This window comes from Macrobrachium nipponense, chromosome 32 (genome assembly GCF_015104395.2).
Source record: "Macrobrachium nipponense isolate FS-2020 chromosome 32, ASM1510439v2, whole genome shotgun sequence".
Lineage (NCBI taxonomy): Eukaryota > Metazoa > Arthropoda > Malacostraca > Decapoda > Palaemonidae > Macrobrachium > Macrobrachium nipponense.
In genome coordinates this window covers 28,108,484-28,127,566 of record NC_061094.1, presented here as the reverse complement: position 1 = coordinate 28,127,566, position 19,083 = coordinate 28,108,484, and the positions used below count along the sequence as shown (strand labels likewise).

Here is a 19,083-nt window from a genome sequence, read left to right as displayed (position 1 = left end):
AATTTTACCTCTACTTCGTGATACCTTCTACCTCACCTTGCAAAGAATGTGAAGTAGGCAGTGCTTCGGAGTAAGCTTAAAGTGAACAGACAACTTCTTCTTCGAAACCAGCAAGACATCGGGTTCCGTGGAATTCAAGAGGTCTCTGTCAATTAATATTGCTTTTTCGCATAGGTGGATGGAGTTAAGAGAAAGCTCAAGGGAAGTTCTCGTTTGCTCTACCGCAAGCTTTGCCATTCTGCCAATAAATTAAGTTGCCACTACCGCAGTCAGACTTTGCGATAAGGCAGTTACGGGTTTTATAAAGGCTCGATGTCCTGCACGTCAGACTCTCGGCAACGTTCAGTAGGCTTCTTGCAAAGGCACTCATCAAAAGTACGCTCTTCAGCAAAGCGCAAGACAGGACTGCCTTTGCCATACTGCCAATAAATTTTGTTTTAAGCTTTTAGCAGGCATTAGTTTGTGATACGGGAGAGGAAGCTGGTTGGAGAGTTTCTTCCTCTTCCCAGGATAATTTTGCCAGCTTTTTAGCCCATCTGTAACGGGCTTTTCAGATGATAGATTTTGTTAGTTCCTAGTCGGGACTACGCTGCCGAATTGAACATCGTCGTTCTACCTGACGTAAGCCCAGTCTCTTAACAGGATTCTTGCCCTTCCTCGTTTTGAGACGGGAATCGAAAGGAAAATAAAATGCTCGACTTCCTGGATTACGTTTTTATCAATTCAGTGACTTTCCCCCATTGACATATACTATCGTTTTGTCAAGTAAGTGGGTATCCCCTCATTGACTAAATATCTCTTTGTCCCGTAAATGGGTTAGTTTCTCATTGACAAACATCTCATTAACTTGATATTGCGTAAGCGAATAAGCTCTTATTGACAAGATTCGGAAGAGATCTCATTCGTCATTCGCCAGACTCGTACAAGAAATAGACTTGTAGACTACGTCAATGAACGCTTATGTCCAATAACATAAGAAGCTTGAGCTGACTGCTTCGATTCTCCTAAGTTTTGTTCATGAAACTTGCCTGTCAGATATGTATGTAGCTGTATTTCTCGAATTCAGCTATATATATGTCTGCCAGTAAGTATGAACAAACTTTATTGTGATATAATTTCATATTTTGCCTTGCGTTATTTTATTTCTGGTTGGTTCAAGTCATATACGCTTGCTGTAGTTACCTCTTCGGATGGCAACCGAGAGGTCTATGGTCCATTTTAAGGACATTTAATCGTAACTCCCTGCAGCCTTCCAGGAGTTTCCGATTTATCTTTTACCGTTGTATGGTAGTGTTCTGACGACACAAAACGCAATCTGTATATTTAGCGTTTTCTGTTTCGCTTAAATATACCAGCTTTGAGAGTCTCTTTTTGCTAAAAATAACGGACCTTTTTCTTCATAGAATAGGGTAGCTGGCAACCCAGGCATAAAGTTAAGAGACGACGATGACGGACGAGCGTAAGCTGCTGCTGTCACTGTCCTCTGACTCCTCTCCTCCAGTCCAAACGAGCCAGTACCAACTCGTTCGCTGTCATGCGCTGTAGGTTAAGTCTCTCTCTCCTGCGGGATTGACTGACTAACCGTATCTCTGTGCTGGCAGTTACGTCTCTCTCTCCTCCTGCGATTGAACTGACGAACTGTATCTCTGCCCTACAATCACGGACTTTAGCCTAAGATTGAGGGGATTTCTTACATGAATGAATAAACATTGCATTCGTTTGGCCTTAATATGTTCTACGAGATATCTTACTCCTTTCGGTGCTCGTTACCGCACGGTATAGGACTACGAGTCTACCACAACATTGCACTATTCTATGCTCTCTTGCTTAGGCAAAGCGCAGCCTTATTAGGGAAGTAAACATACTGTGGGTAGGGAATGGATGAGCTTGCTGGGACCATTTCCTTCCTAAAGAAGTTTGTTTCCCTGAATAGACCTGCAATTCAGACCTCTACAGTTTTTTACCTACCGGGAAACTGAAATTTTATTAAAGATCTAGGAATGATTCTGAACATCTCTCGGTGCGTTAAGTATCTCTTGAGGTGATGAAAGAAGGTGCCGGACATCTGGAGAGGGTTTCAGATGTCCTGGATCATAATCTGAAAGAAGTGGAAGCAATTCAGTCGTCCCTCAGTCCTCGAAAAACGAGTTTTTGGAACCATGGTCCATATCAACTCTGATCTTCCACACTCTCTCATATCTTAGGAGTATCTTCTCTCGGTCCCGGTTCGGGTTTACGAGAAAGAGCCTATTATAACAACAGGCGTAGAATGGAACGATCCTCTAGAGGTTTCGTTACAGGATTGCAAAAGTCGGTTCGAATCGTCTCGATCGAAGGCAGCAACTACTGACTTCCGAGTGGAATCTTTCTTTAGAAGTATGTTGAGAGTTGTGGAGACTTTAGGGACGTCCTTTCAGTTCATCTCTTCGCTAGGTTGAGGACGAAGAGGCTTCTTCTTCTCTGCTCCCTTTTTCTCGATCCGGGAGCGGTAACATTAAACGCCATCCTATGATCATTGAACGGGGATGGATGTTTAGTCTCTTTTCCCCTTTTTCAATCACTTAGGAAATGTAATAAGAGATTTATATTATCACAGGGAGCGACAATGACGCTAATCGCCCCATGTTGGCCTTCAAGACCCTAGATTCACAGAGGTCACTCCTTCCAAGGGACCTTTTGCCGAGAGTCGGTCTCCTTTAACACGAAGGTACCTATAACCTCTCCGCTCTGAGTATGACTACGTTCAGGGACTATCGAGATGTTGACAGCATAAGATTGCAGTCTTCCCTTTCCGTTTGAAGAATTGATGGGATAACCTGGCAGTCACAACTATTAAAGAATACGCAAATATGTTGTTGACGGCCTTTGGGCTCAAGAGATTTGCTTCTGTCAAACAACAAAGCCCTTCACGATCTTTGAGTTCTGTGAAATCTCGAAACTCGCTCACCTCTACTTTTTGTCTCGCCTGTTTTCTCGGAGTCAGACACTCGTGCGAGATCAGGAGACATATAGTAGCCCTGAGTTTCTTGTTGACGAAGTCGGTTGCGTTTTACACCCCCGATGATCGTTTAACATTAGACCAGGTTTGGACTGTCAGGCATTCGTCCTTCGGGACTGAATCGCCTTTTTGCTCCTCGCTCCTTTCTCCTGGCACCAGAAGCTCGAGTCAGGAGTGGCTCAGGAGTTGATTCGCTAACGACTTTGGTTGCGTTGATAACACCCCCCCAAGGTTTGCTTAGCTTGAATCGCCCACCCAGGCAGTCCCAAACACTCATCCTTCAGCGAAGAAATAGGTGCCTTATGGTCCTTCAGGGTACAGCCTTGCTGTCCTTGATTCGTCTGACTGGTCAACTGTCGGTCATCCCCTGACGTTAGTACAGACGGACTGACTGTGCATGTCCAGATCGAAGCTTTCAATTGGAACTTAGACATAGTCTGAAGTTCTTGATGTCAAAGCATTCGAACATCTACCTGTTTTGAACTTCTTTGGCATGTGATCAGGAAGGCATTTTTCTAACCACCCTAGATACGACAAAGAGGGTTAGTGAGATTTTAAGCCATCGTCACAAGTTTTGGCTTTAGAGAACACAAGGCGGTGTGCTCTCTAAGCTTTGCGTTATGGCCTAAGAATGGAAACCCGGTTTGTCCTTGGGCCAGGAGCTTGGAAGCAAAGGATGGCACAGTTAGTGGGCAGGAGCCAGAGAGAGTCCTGTGCCCTGTCAGGTCTCTCAAGTTTTTATCTCATAAAACTCAAGAAAGTCGAAGTCGTACGGACAATCTGCAGTGTTCCGAAAAGACCAGACTTGCCCATATCGAAAACACCTTGGCTTTATTGTTAAGGAGGTCTTTCAAAAAAGCTCCTTCTTGTGTTTGCACAAAGATTTGAAATCTTTCGATTTGAATGCTCACGAGGTGATGGGCGCGGCCTCGGAAGCATTTCAACAGAACATGGCACTCAGCAACATCCTGAGTACCATGTTTTAGCGAAGCAACTCTGTGTTCAATTCACACTCCCTGCGAGATGAAGATGGCATATGAGATCTGCTGCTCGCTAGGGCCATACGTGTCTGCAGACACAATCTTGGGGGCAAGAGTACCACTCATCCTATCCTGTAGAAAATGGTTTAGGAAGAGCTCTTAATTTAGTAGTTGAGTCGCCGACAACGGTGACTTCTTAACTCTTAAGCCTTAGTTAACACACCAAACACCTTAACTTTGGCTAGGTGGGTCAGGTGTGATATATATTTTTATATATATATTTATTTTACTTCTTAGCCCTCATGGTATGGTCAATATGGTCTAGTCACGTCGTGGTCTCGCCCCTGTTGACAGATCATCTGGAGTGCACCCAGCTATATAGGTCTCTACCTCGCTGGCAACTCTAGTAGCACAAGCAGACTTACGCGGCAGTAGAACCACAAGTCAGCTATGCTAACAGGTAAGAATCAAGATATCAATTATCTGCATATATATGTTTCCTAAAATCTTCTATTCTGTCTACTCCCACCACCAAAGGTGGGATTCAGCTATATATATATCTTGACAGGTAAGTTTCATGAACAAAATGTTATTGTAATGAATACAATTAAGTTTTGTTTCATACTTACCTGGCAGATATATATAATCAAGTACCCCCCACCCACCCTCCCCCCCTCAGGAGAACAGTGGAAATAAAAATTATGATAGAAAATGGAATGATTCCTGATACCCGCCTCCCCAGCGGCGGGAATGGGTACTAACCACCTGACTCCCACTGCGTGTGTCGTAAGTGTTTAAATTTCTGTCGGATTCGGAAAAATACAGCTATATATATATCTGCCAGGTAAGTATGAACAAACGTTAATTGTATCATTACAATACATTTTTGTACATACTTACGGCGAGATATATACGATTAATGGCCCGCTCAGCCTCCCCTCAGGAGACAGGTGTAAGAGAAAATCTGATTAGAAAACGGGAATGGTTCCTAGTCCCGCCACCCAGCGGCGGGAGGGTAGATCACCTGATCTACCTGTAGCGTGTGCCGCGAAATTTGAATTTCTGTCGGGGGACGTCAGAGACTATAGCTAAGTATATATCTGCCGGGTAAGTATGTACAAAACTTTATTGTATCATAACAATATCATATTTCAATATTGCTGAACAAATAGTACATATAAATTTTTCACTTCTGCACCCTTATTTCATCACCCATCGTAGATAGGTAAGTTTGCTAGTAATAATGGTAGTCGTAGTTTAGCCATATGGATGTCATTTAGTTTATTTATAGTTTCTCAATCTCTCGAATGAGTTTCTTTGTAGCAGCAGGCAAACCATACAGCAGCTGTCCGAAGTTCATTGATTCCTTGATGTTTCAGTAGAGCTTTCTAATATAGTACTCTGAAATTGAATGAAGCCTCTGCAGGCTGATATCCCTTTGAAGCCCTCTTGGGTTTATTCTGCTGACTTTGACCATAAGGGTTATCAGCTGAAGACTTAAAGAAGAAAGAAAGAAAGGGGAAAAGGATCATGTTGATATACACAGAATATATCTGTGTTCTGATATTTTTGAACTCTTGCTTTTAGAAAGAATGATATATTTTTAATCATTTTTATTTTCAGATTGGTCAGATAGCTTTCAAAGGATGTAAGACCCTGAATCGTATTCAGACAGTTGTGTATCCTATTGCCTACCATAGTAATGAAAATATGTTGGTATGTGCCCCTACTGGTGCTGGTAAAACGAACATTGCCATGTTAGCAGTTGTCCACCAGATCAGGCAGCACATTGAGAATGGTGTTATTCAGAAGGATAAATTTAAGGTTAGTATTCTACAAGAATCTAATGTAAAAGGATAAAGTAAAGTTTTTTCACAGCAGTGTAATTCTAGAAGATCAATTGAATGGTAGATTGAAATTGGAAGCCCTAAATTACTTTAGTATTGTTGACAGTCATTTTAGAACAATCTGCTGTGGTTGGAGGAGCAATTATATTTTCACTTGGTGAGTATGCTTACAAACTACTTTGTTGTTGTTGTTTGGGGAGGAGGAAAGCCTAAAAAGGTGTTTTGCATTGAGTTAAAGCTGCAGGAATTTTAGGATAGGATATTTTTAATTTGTTTATTAGAATGAAAATGTAAAAAATAATGTGCATGTTAAACAGTATAGAAAAATTATTTATAATAAAGTATAGTAGGTTATTTTTTAAATTTTCGTTGATGGAACAACAGGTTGTTTGGCTGTAGATTTTAGCACTTTTTAATTGATTTGATGTACTGAATTAAGAGGGTATATATCTATTAAATTATTTTGGGTTTCCAGTTAAAACTGAGAATATATATGAACGTGTTTAATTTGTGTCCTTTTTATTTCGATCCTAATTGGTAGTATGAGTAGTACTGATTACGAGCATTAATTACAAAGACCACCTCACGCTAAGTTAGGAATATAATGTTTACAGCTTATACGAGAGAGGAAAATTTGGATGCATCATGAGTAAGCTGGAGGTTGGATCATGCCTTCTTTCAACTTAATTGCTTCACCAAACTCTTTCTAGGATATCAAGTACCAAGGGACAACTAGGAAGTAAAAAAGTAAAAATAAATGCAATTTGTGTATAAAAATAATACATATACATCTACTGTACAAGAATCTGTGCAAAGAATCCTTCAACAACATGAATTTGCTTATTATGTATTTATGTGGACCTCATGTATTGCTTGATAATCTTCCATATTTTTTTTATCATTTGCTTTGCATCTTTTCATCTTAGTTTCAGCATAACACTCTTGTTTTATTTGTTTTAACATGTGGACATGATTTGTGGAGTTTAAAAAAAAAATGTTTTGATATGACACATACAACACATCTTTAGAATTTGTGAGGTTGGATTGCATATGGTAATCAGTGCATCATCAGAATGTTGAAGGATTAATTTGAAATTAATATGCCTAAATATAATATCAAGAGATCAGAGGTCATGTAATTTTGCTGTGCTTGCTCAACCCTGACTGATGCCAGTGCACAGTTCAGGGAAATGGCTTGGTCATTGATTTGTCGTTTATAGCAGCACAACTCCATTACTTCTGAAAATTCCAACTTTTGAGATAACCACAAATATCTGAAGGCATAAAAATAAACTTGATTAGTTGATCATATGATATGAATATTGTATGGAAGAAAAAATAAATAACAGTCTGTGTAGGATTGAAGGAAGAAGATACAAAAATATTAAGTACTGTAGAGTAGTAGAGTGATTAGGTGAGAGGTGTAATTAAGGGGAAAAGGAATGTTATAGTTACATTAACAGAACAGATGATTTGTATGCAACTATATTGCAGGACAGATGACAAAGTCAAGAAAGAAAAATAAGGAAATTAATGAAAATTCTGAGTTAAAAATTTAAGAAGGAAAAGGACTTGGATAGGGGTAAACTGGGAAGAGGAAAGTTAATTATGAAATCAATCTTGGAATAAAAGAAATAAAAGAGTATGCAGTCTTGTAATGGAGGTGTCAGTGTTTTGAAGTTGAATATGGAGGATAAATCTTATCTCATTCATCATTCTTGGGGTGTTATCACTGTTTTGGTACATCTTCCAGATCTCTTTCTTGTAACATTTTGTAACTTGAAGCACATGGAATATTGACTTCCCTCAATTTGTTATGTTGGTAGGTTCCTTGTTATTTGAGAGATCCCTTTGGACACCTCATTTCTTCCAGTTATTTGAATCAGTTTCCAAATACATGAAGGTTACTCTTCATATTCTTGGGAGCATTAGTTCTCTCATTTAATTTGATAATATTAATGAATTCCATTTATTTGTTATTATTTATGGTTTAAAGTTTTTAATGTTTCCTTTCTTACCCTGTTTTAGATTGTGTACATAGCTCCTATGAAAGCTCTTGCATCTGAAATGACCAAAAACTTTGGAAAAAGATTAGAACCATTAGGACTAACAGTTCGTGAGTTGACAGGAGACATGCATTTAACAAAACCTGAGATTATGGCAACTTCTATGATCATCACAACACCAGAGAAATGGGATGTAACAACTCGAAAACCAGGTAAGCTATAAGCATGTAAGATAAACTTTATATAAAAGTAGTATATGAATTTGATTTTGTATTCTTTGGTTCTATTAAAGTGCCTCCTTTATACTATATTTATTTTTATTATTTTCCTGTTTTGCACTAATTCCAGTGAAAAGTAGCTTTTATAAAAGTTGTTCTTGTGATCTCATATGTTTATGAAGATGTGCATATTCAAGTAGATGTATGAGTGATAGTAAATTTTTCCATATAAGATCAGTTTTATAGATACAAACCATAGTCTTACTCAGTTTGTTTTACTGTACTGTAGTGCTGGAAAGATAACCAAATATGAATGTAATGCATGAAGAAGAAAATGTAATGCTAATAGGAGGGTGATTTAGGCTTTTTAAGTGAAGGTGTCATAGATTTCCTCTATCCTCTTCAGTTTCTAGCTTCAAACTTTTTATCATTTTCTTACATCCAGTTGGGGGGGCATTGTTGCTATTGTCTTGATAGTATAGCTACTATTCTTCCTCTGAGTCACCATATGGCCCTGCTAGGGCTTCATAAGCGAGACACACTAATATTAAGAATTTCCTCTTAGCTGGGTTAGGCTGGTTTATTGCCATTGTTGGCACAGTAATAGAGTATAAATGGCCTTGAGGCAGGATTGTAAGTCTTTAATAGAAACACCACTGCGTTCAGCTGCAATGCTTTTGTTGTATCGTTATTTTATCAATGAGTTACAACTTTCTGAGAACAGTATTTACAAGAGGAGACCTCTGAGGGGCAGTAGCATTGAATATAAGGGCTGTTTCTATGGCCTTTCATTTGCACAGTCTTTTCGGTGCATCTCATAACCTTTTTTTCATTACTGTTTAGCTGGCACTTTAGGTTTCCTAAAGTCAAATAATATGTTCTGTTATTGTAGCTTTATTTCTGCTGCCATTTCGATTCACATTCTGATGGCCATCGACTCTTATAACTTCAGTAAGTAAATGAATCAAGGTACACATTTCACTGGTATATTTAGCAGATGGAAGGGTTACAGTTGGTGGGTGAACTGATGTTCTGAATTTTTACTAGCCCTGGGTTAATACTGTTGTGTCCAGCTGTAGAGGCATTGTGATTTTCTTGGCCAGTTTTGATAGGGTTTGCTGGGGTGTGGCATTTTTAATGACATGTATTCAATACTGTACAGTATTGTATTTAATAAAACAATTTAATGTTACAAATCCTTTCTTTTTTCAATTTGTACTATGTGTGTGTATGTATAAGTGTGGAATGTTTCAAACTTTTATGTTTAAATTTGGGCATGAAGATGTTTATGGTCTTTTTAATGTAGGTATTGTATAAGTTCTGTGTACTAGAGGTATTTTTCAGATCATCTATGTGTGAGAAGGGAGAACTAGTGCAGTCACCTATGGTTTGTAGCTGTACTGTATTGTGTGTATGTTATGTATTTTTAGAAGCATTTTATTGTCTAGATAGTATTTCTCTGAAATTGAATGACAAGTAAATTAATATATGAAGTTGAATGAGATACAGAATTGCTTTTCATGTAAGCATTGAAGCTGGCTTTTGAGTACTGTATCTTGTAGGCTGTATGCCAATATTTGCTACTTTTAGGGAGGGGCAAACCCCCCCAACTGTCCATGAAGTTTAGAGTTTTCTAATATATTTTTTGTTTTGCTTTTCTTAGGTGATACTCAGTTGTCTCAATTAGTAAAACTACTAATTATTGATGAGGTTCATCTTTTACATGGAGACCGTGGCCCTGTTTTAGAGACTTTGGTTGCTCGTACGCTTAGAATGGTAAGTATCTAAAATGATTTCATAATTATTACATAAGTATGTTTCTGTTTATGATCAGTTTACATATACTCTATGACATAAGAAGTCCACTCTACAAGACACTTTAAAATTCTCGTAGCAATCAGATAAATCATTGGTAGTTCATTTTCACTATTTGTGAGATTGAAACAAGGTGGTAGTCTCACAATCATGAAATGCATCTTAATTTAAGAACTTATTAGTACATATACTATGAATGAATATAAAAAAGTGTTTAAAAGTTTGTGTATTAGAAAAGATTTTCAGTCATTTTAATTCAGTAATGTTATGTATATGATTGCATTATTGTTAAGTAAAGATGTGTAAGCCCATATGCTAGCTTGTTTGTGTACACATACATGGATGCATTTTGTCATGTGAACTACATGCTCACTATGACTTCCCCTTCTCTTTTCTGCACAGTATTTTTTATTGGCTTTTGATGCACAACAGAATCATACATAATATGGTAAATCAGACATATATGCATGAATAATTGTAAGGTAAAATAATGAAATAATGCACTGACTATGTGTTAGTTCATCTCTCTCTCTCTCTCTCTCTCTCTCTCTCTCTCTCTCTCTCTCTCTCTCTCTCTCTCTCTCTCTCTCTCTCTCTCTCTCTCTCTCTCTCTCTCTCTCTCTCGACATATGGATTTAAGAACTTTTCATACTACCGTTGGCGTTAGATGATTAAAGAATAATGTTGGGTGTAAGATATTAGGAATTATTTGATATTAAATATGTGAAAAAATAGTTATTGTTTTAGTGATAATGAAAGACAGTTTGACAATTCAGGATACACATAAGGCAATTTAGAAAGAGATCTCTTGTGCAACTCTCAAATAACCAACAACAGCCCTTTTGTTTCCAAGGTTGCTAATTATGCGGGATTTTTAAAAAATAATAGCAATGGTAGTAGTAATAATGATTATGATATTTGAATATACTGGTAATATTACAGTATTACAGATTTTGACTAGGTAAACATACTGGTGGTCTACTGTATTAGCCTACCAAATACCTCAACTGTGCCTTGAAAACTTGTGTATATTTTAAGCCCATTTTGAGAAAAAATGATTGTCTTATATGCCATCAAATATACAGCACTTTTGGTGAAATCTTGTTTTGTAATCTAGAATCACTAGGTGACATCTGTTTTATTATACAGTAAATATATGCACCAGAGAAGTAAGCTCTCTCTCTCTCTCTCTCTCTCTCTCTCTCTCTGTAACACAAGGATTTCACTGTGAACAAACAATACATATGAATACAACAATACTTATACTCACTTTGTATAATATATTAAAAGAATGCAAGTTATTACTTGTACGACATGTGTATAAGTACCTAAGATGAAATGAAAACTAAAGTATTGTACATATATCTTTCTCTCCACATTGTAAATTTCTAGCTTTGAACAGAAAATGAATGAATGCAGTATTATCACACAATAAATTGTAATTGTTCATATACGAAACAAATACGAAACAAACCTTCGGTCTTGACATTAGGATAATACTAGCGCCAAGCTGGAAACCGGTAGAATTAAAACAAAACTTGTGAGATCCAGGGACTATTGGCATCTATACCAGGTCACGGGATATTGTAGCAAGGAGGCCTAGTATCTCAGCAGTTACACCTAATGACAGTTCAACTTCATCAGTGGGCTGTAGAGAACTTAGTAGACATCAGAGCCAGATATATTCCAGGAAAAAAGAATCATAGTAGCCGACAAATTGAGCCGCAGGGACCAGATCCTAGGAACGGGGTGGTCCTTGCATCAAGAAGTGGTGGACAGAATGTTCATATTGTGGGAAAGACCGATCATAGACCTATTCTCAACCAGGTACAACAAAAAGTTGGAAGTGTATTGTTCAGTAGTCCCGGACAGAGGGGCAGTAGCAGAAGATGCGCTACAACACCCATGGGACAATCTGGACGTGTACGCATTTCCTCCATTTTGCCTAATCCGTCAGGTTCTGAACAAGGTAATGCATTTCAGAACTTCAAAATGACTCTGGTAACCCTTTGTGGCCGAAGGCAGAAGGGTTTCCGGACCTGTTGGAACTCCTAATAGATGTGCCGAGAGAGTTACCTCTGTGGAACAACCTACTATGTCAACCACACATGGAGAGGCACCATCAGTCGGTGCAGTCCCTATCACTTCACGGGTGGAGACTGTCAAGTATCTCCTGCGAGCGAGAGGCTTTTCTCAGAAAGCAATAGCACAGATGGCAGGAAATATCAGAAATTCATCAGCAGCGGTCTACCAAGGAAAATGGTCCACATACTGTGATTGGTGTCGTAAAGGGAACTTGTCTCCACTCGGAACCACTATTCAAGAGTTAGCAGATTTTCTAATATATCTCAGGACAGAAAGGCATATGTCTGTATCTGCTGTAAAGGGATACAGGGGTGCTCTAGCTTTGGTCTTGCGGATGGAAGGCGTGGACATTTCGGACATTTCTTCTTCATGGGAGATAGATATGTTAATGAAGAGTTTTGAGCAGTCCTGTTCCCCAAAGGAACTAAAAGCCCCAGATTGGGATTTGACCATGGTACTGAGTAGTCTTACAAAACTCCCATACGAGCCATTGAGACAGGCTACAGATAGAAGCTTGACCCTGAAGGCAGTCTTCCTATTAGCCCTAGCCTCAACCAAAAGGGTAGGGGAGCTGCATGGTCTGTCATATGGTGAAGCATTCGAGAGGTTGGAAGTCCATGGTTTTTCGAGTTTGTCCCAGAATTCATTGTCAAAACTCAAAACCCATCAGTAGCGGATGGTAGATTTGACTCCTTCTCCATACCTTCTCTGGCAGAATTTGTAGACAATGACTCTGAAAAAATGCTGCTATGCCTTGTCAGAGTACTAAGAGCGTACTTAAGAAGAATGTGGGATCTTAGGCCAGGATGCTGAAGGCTTTTTGTAAGTACAGGACAGAACAAGAAGGAAGTGTCCAGGAACACAATATCATTTTGGCTGAGAGAAACAAATAGGAATGCATACATGACAGGAGACAGAGGGTCAATTAGCCTAGAGAGAGCTAGAGCTCATGACATCAGGGGCTTGAGCACTTCTTTGGCATTCATGAAAAATATGTCTGTGGAGAGGATTTTGAAAGCTGGTATTTGGCGATGCCAAATAACTTTCACTTCCTTTTATTTAAAAGACGTGTGCTCACCTCTCTGCCCGCCTCTGTCGTGAGATTATCAAAGCTTAGGATTACTTTTCAACCTTTTTTTCTTAGAATACTTAGTGTGGAAGTGATTATAAGTACTCTATTAGTATTTTTGTTCTTTATTTGTGGAAGTGCATTGCTGATTGTAACATGCAGTCCCACAAATCAGAGAAGCCCCCTCGCCCCCCATCCAACTGAAGAATGTGCCCTGGAGTGGGAGGCCGTAAGTGTGGGGCTTTCAGGTCCAGCGATGCTGTAGACTCTCATCCTTTATGTACTAGATGCTGAGGGCATGAATGCTCTCAGTCATTAACTTGTGATGTTTGTGCTCTTGGTCAGAGGAGCAGTGGGAGTTGTACAAGAAGAGGAAGGAGCCTCGTAGAGCCGCCAAGGTGTCGTTGGAAAGCTCTCCCTTGACACCTCTTTTCTTTTCTCCCTCCTCTTCAGCTCCCGTGTATGGCTCTCCCCTTCGGGGGATGTGTCCTCTCCGCCTCTTCGCTTGATTTGTCGAGTGCAGAAGGAGGAAGGTGGTACCCCGACCTGGAGTTGTACTCGGGGCTTCGGTCTGCTCCGGGTGGGATCATTCCCCCTCGGAGCAAATAGGACCCCCTCCCCCCCTTAACCCGACTGTTGCTCCCTCAGCAGGTGTGGTGATCTCTGAGTCTTACAGGCACTCTGAGTATTCAGGGGCTGTTCCACCACAGCACCTGCTTTACACTCATCTGTCTCCCTCTGGCAGGACAGGTGGGTCTTTCGCTGCTCCTCCCATTCCTCCGGGAACAGAGCCCACCTCTCCTTCCTCAGGAAAGAGGAAGACAGGAACCGTGGAGGTACCAGCAGTAGCCAGGAGCAGGGGTATCAGAAGGATGACTTCGAGTGCCCGAAGAACTTCCCTTTGGATTGTCCTCAAGTAGCTGTCACCGTACCTGCTGCCTCCATACCAGCCTGTGGAAGTGCTACCGGCCACAGGTCCTTCCAAACAGGTGGAGTTGGACCCTGTTGCCACTGCAACTGCCCCAGCTCCATCCTGGTTGGAGGACCCGTTTGCTGTCCTGAGGAAGCTGGTGAAGAAGAGGAAGGTGTCATCGTCTTCTTCGTCTTCATCTTCATCATCGTCTTCTGCTGCCTCTTCCCCTTCGACTTCCAAGGCCCCCAGCCGAGGAAGAAGAAGGTCCCCCTCCCCCCGAACTCTCACTCAGAGACTTCTAAGGGTCTGTCCCGCTCCGGCAGGATGGGTCTTCCGCTGGTCCTCTCGTTCCTCCGGGAATGGGGCCCGTCTTTCCTTCCTCAGGGAAGAAGACGGGGACCATGGAGGTACACTGCTCCCAGCTCCAGAGGTTCCACCTCTGGACTGGGAACCGTCTCGGCTGCTCGCTCGAGAGCGTCACAGAGTGTACAGTCGCCTACCGGTGATCGTGCAGCCAGGAACTAGACGACTGAGCATACTCACCGTCAGGATCCAGGCACAGAGCGAGGGTAGCGCGAGGTAAGAGCCAGCCTTTCTCTTTTGCTTCGAGAAGTGAGCGTCAGCCCTCCTCTCAAGCCTCCTTCTCTTGCGGGAGTGGAGCTAAGCGGAAGGGAAAGGGGAAACTCTAGGGACAGCGTTCCCCCTCACCTGTTGCCTGGTCCACCATCAGACATACGCCCCCCGTTCTGCAAGGACATAGCACTGACACAAGAAGTAAGACCAGGCTGAACAAGGAGCTGTGGAGATCACACGAGATCATTCACCAGGTTTCTACAGTCAACTTTTCCTGGTGGAGAATTCTATGGGGCAGCCAACTTTTCCTGGTGGAGAAGTCTATGGGGAGCTGGAAACCACTGATAGATCTCGCTCCCTGAACCGTTTAGTTCACCAAGACTCGATTCACGATGTAAACAGCACGCTCAGTGCTTGATTCCATTAGGGAAAACTATTTCCTGCTTTCGGTGGACCTGAAGGATGCATATTTCAAATACCCATCCACCAGTCCTCCAGGAAGTACCTCCGCTTTATCCTCGACCGGGACGGTGTACCAATTCAGGGCGCTTTGTTTTGGTCTCGGAACCGCCCACAGGTGTTCACTTTGTTGTCAGCTTGGGCCCATTCTGTCAGAATACATCTGAAGAGGTATCTCGACATTTGGCTGGTCCTGGCGAGCTCCTGCTCGCAGTTGCTAGAGAAGAGAGATCGACCCCTTGACTTATGCCGCGATCTGTGGATCGTGGTAAATATCGAAGAAGTCAGATCTCGAACCCAAGCAGAGGATAAAGTACTTAGGCATGCTGATCGATCTGTAGCAGCACGAGTCTTCCCCGCAGACTCGCGAATCAGGGAGGCAGCCAAATGGTTCCTGTCATGACAGGAGCAGTCAGTGCAGCAGTGGCAAGTCGTGATCGGTCGCCTGTCGTTACTAGAGAAGTTAGTCCCTCATAGGCGTCTTCACCTGCGGTCTCTCCAGTGAGACTAAAGGAGTGCTATTCACAGGCACGGGATCCACAATCCTTCCTGGTTCCTCTCATGGAGGAGATGAGGGAGGACCTGGTCTGGTGCGTAGACGACAGGAACCTCTTAATAGGCGCACACTTGGAAGAGTTGCTGGTTACAGGAGTGTGGAACCATCATGACAAGCACCTTCACATCAACTTCCTGGAACTCAACTCTTGCACTCCAAGAGTTCCGGAAATGACTGATGGGACACTCAGTGGTATTGATGAGCGACAACACCACGGTAGTGGCATATGTCAACAGACAGGAGGGGCCTAGTGTCCCTCCCGCTACACCAGTTGACGATGTAGGTGCACGAGTGAGCCGTAGCTCACTCAGTAGAGCTGTCAGCCAGACACATTTCAGGCAAGAAGAATGTAGTGGCAGACAAGCTCAGCCGCTAGAATCAGGTGATCTGGACCGAATGGTCTCGTCACTCAGAGTCGAGGCGGAAAGGCTCTTTGCCTGTGGAGTCGTCCAGTAGTGGATCTATTCGCCACCCGGCACAACAGAAAACTTCAGGTTTTCTCTTCAGTTGTGCCGGACCCGTGGGTAGCTGCAGAGGATGCGTTCTAACATCAGTGGCCAACCTTGTAGTCTACGCCTTTCCCCCGTTCTGCCTGATTCACAAGGTGATCAGGAGGGTGCTGGTCACCAGCAATTTTAGGATGATTCTGGTGGCACCGTCCATTTGGTTTCCAGACCTGCTGGCTCTTCTCTCAGAGGCACCGCGAGAGATTTCCCCATGACGCAACCTGCTGTTCATTCCCTGTGTCTTCATGGCTGTTTTCATGGCTGGCGGTTATCCACCATCTCTGCGAGTGAGAGGTCTTCTCGCCGAGCAGCAACAGAGATGGCTGGATACCTCAGACAGTCCTCTGCAACAGTATATCAGGGAAAGTGGTCCATTTTCTCTGGTTGGTGTCATAGACGGGGTCTCTCTAAGATCAGAACCACTCTTCAGCAGGTAGCGGATCTCTTCATCTTTCTTTGGCGAGCGAAGCTCCTCTCTGTCTCCACAGTCAAGGATACAACACCCCTGGCCCTAGTCCTTAAACTGTGAGGAGTTGGTATTTCTTTCTCTATGGAATATCTCTCCTAATGAGGAGCTTCGAGAGGTCTTGCCCACCCAGGGAACTCAGACCCCGGGTTGGGATGTGACTCTTGTCAAGGAGTTTGACTCGTCCCTACGAGCCTCTCCGGGAGTTGTCAGACAGGGATCTGACCCTCAAGACCATCTTTCTGCTGGCCCTGGCATCGGCGAAGAGAGTAGGAGAACTTCATGGTCTCTCTTTTGATGTTAAACACTCGAGGGGATGGGGATCAGTTACGCTCGATTTTGTCTTGGATTTCGTAGCGAAGACTCAGAACCTTTCGGTCCCTGATGCCAGGTTCGAGTCCTTCACGATCCCCTCCCTAGAAGACTCCACCAATATGATGCGGAAGAGATGCTGCTTGTCCTGTGAGGGTGCTATGGCGCTACCTGAAGAAAACTTGACACCTCAGGCCTGAGTGTCGATGCCTCTTCGCTAGCACCGGGGTGACCAAAAAGAAATCTCCAAGAACACAGTTTCTTTCCGACTTAGTGAGGTAATCAGGAAAGCGTACGACTCAGGCAGGAGTGCCGACACCAGTACCTTGCGTCCGAGAGCCCACGAAGTCAGAGTCATTGGTCCAACCCATGCATTCCACAAGAACTTGTCATTTGCACAGGTACTGAAGGCAAGGGTGTGGTCCAACCAGACCACCTTCACCTCCTTCTACCTTTGGGATATTGCCCACAGGTCCTTGGACGCTTTTCCTTGGGACCTGTGGTGGCTGCTCAACAAGTTATGTAGCTTACCCAGCTTCTTTACAGGACAAGGTAGCATCTCATCCTTGTGATACCGCATGAATAGAGAGTGAATGAGAGTGACTGGCTCCTCTTCTTCCTCTTTTCTTCCCTCTTTCTGCAGGGCAGAGGGTAGCAGGTTGTCACAACACTGGACAGGATGACGATGCAGGTAAGCTACATAACCGAGCTCCGTTCTATCCCTTTCATTAGGGATAGAAATGTTTATCTGTCCCTTCCCTAGCAAGGGGGGAAGTGGACACCAGTAAGTAAACAAATCCAATACTTATTTGGCTTCTTACTCAGGACCTAGTTCTTGCTTGCTATTCATAAGCGGTACGCTTGCCTCCCTCTTATGAATTGGTCCAGAGGTCTGACCACTAATCTTGCAGTGCACACTCCAATCAGTGGGATAGAGGCTAGTTCCCCCCCCACCCCCCCTTTTGCTCTTATGACCAGGGAGGGAACCCAGGTTGGGCAAACACCAGTCTGTTCACAAGACTCAGATTCCACCCACCAGTAAGTGAATCTTCCTTATGTAAAGGACCGAGACCGAGGGTTTGTATAATGTGTCGAAACAAATCAATTTTTGAAAGTAAATTGTATTTTTCCTAACTATACAAACCTGAGGTCCTTAACATATAGTCCCACCTCATGCCACCCCTCACTCTGTTCCTTGGCCTAAAGCAAAGTGATATTTTTACCTACAGTCGGGCGGGATTCCCAACCATCAGACAAGCAGTTACTGCCGAACTATCTTGTTAGTAAATCTTACGACTGGTCCAGCTGGCACTGAATAGTAATTCGTTAAGCAAAAGACCTCAGGTTTGTATAATTAGGAAAAATATTTTTTACTTTCATAAATTGTGATTTTTCTTACATTCTTTCTCTATATATTCATTCATTTATATATAGCTTTTTAATACAGGCTTAACCTTGACTTATAATTTTTTTCTGAAATGACATTCTTTGAGATTATACATCTTTATAAAATTATTACATAAAGAATTATATCAACACTGAAACCTGAAAAATAATTTTCCTCCGACAAAGTTGACACAATGGCCATGCTTATCCAAGTTTATCTACAATTTTCTCTTAATGTATACAGTTACATATTGTGTTTTGTATATTCTCAAAAGAATTCCAGTGAAGATTGCAAATGTTTGCAAGGGTGACATTGATATGAAAGCAGGACTAGGCAGTGCACATGCTGTGCGTAGCTATAGACATGCTCCACATTTATTTTACAATTTAGAGTTAGCAAAATTGCTGCATTAAGAAGCACAGTATAGTTTTGACAAATTTAAGTATACAAAATTAAACAACCCTGCGTGCACTGAATTTCAAGCAGTGACGACGTCGATATAGGCTTTACTAGCTTTTTCCACCCTTACCTACATAATTATGTTCATTACTGTACAGTGATGCATGGTAACATATTAGTTACTTGAATATCTCTGAACTTTATCCTATCATGTTTTGTACAGTATCTCAAAAAATGCAAACTTTCTATATGTATATACAAAAGTTAATGAAGCTTAGGCCATGTGTAGACTGTAGCTACAGTCCTGATGCATTTGACGATATGTACTGTATATATTTTATATTATGTAGGATATGATTTTGGTAAAATTTGTACACTTTTAGTCATTTATTCTCTGCAATGCATTTAAGCATTGTTTTAGTTCTTTCTTTTTTATTTATTATTGGGGATTTGTCTTATTTTTAACAGAACTTAATTATTTTCCTTAACTAAAG

At 41.8% G+C, this 19,083-nt stretch overlaps 1 protein-coding gene across 1 annotated transcript in view; it reads left to right on the top strand.

The window, feature by feature from the left end:
• LOC135207289 (activating signal cointegrator 1 complex subunit 3-like) overlaps positions 1 to 19,083 on the top strand; it is a 669,776-nt gene that overhangs the window by 145,919 nt on the left and 504,774 nt on the right. Inside the window, 3 exon segments of the mRNA XM_064238959.1 lie at positions 5,602 to 5,802; positions 7,854 to 8,043; positions 9,713 to 9,825. Coding sequence (XP_064095029.1) covers positions 5,602 to 5,802; positions 7,854 to 8,043; positions 9,713 to 9,825 — 504 coding nt within the window.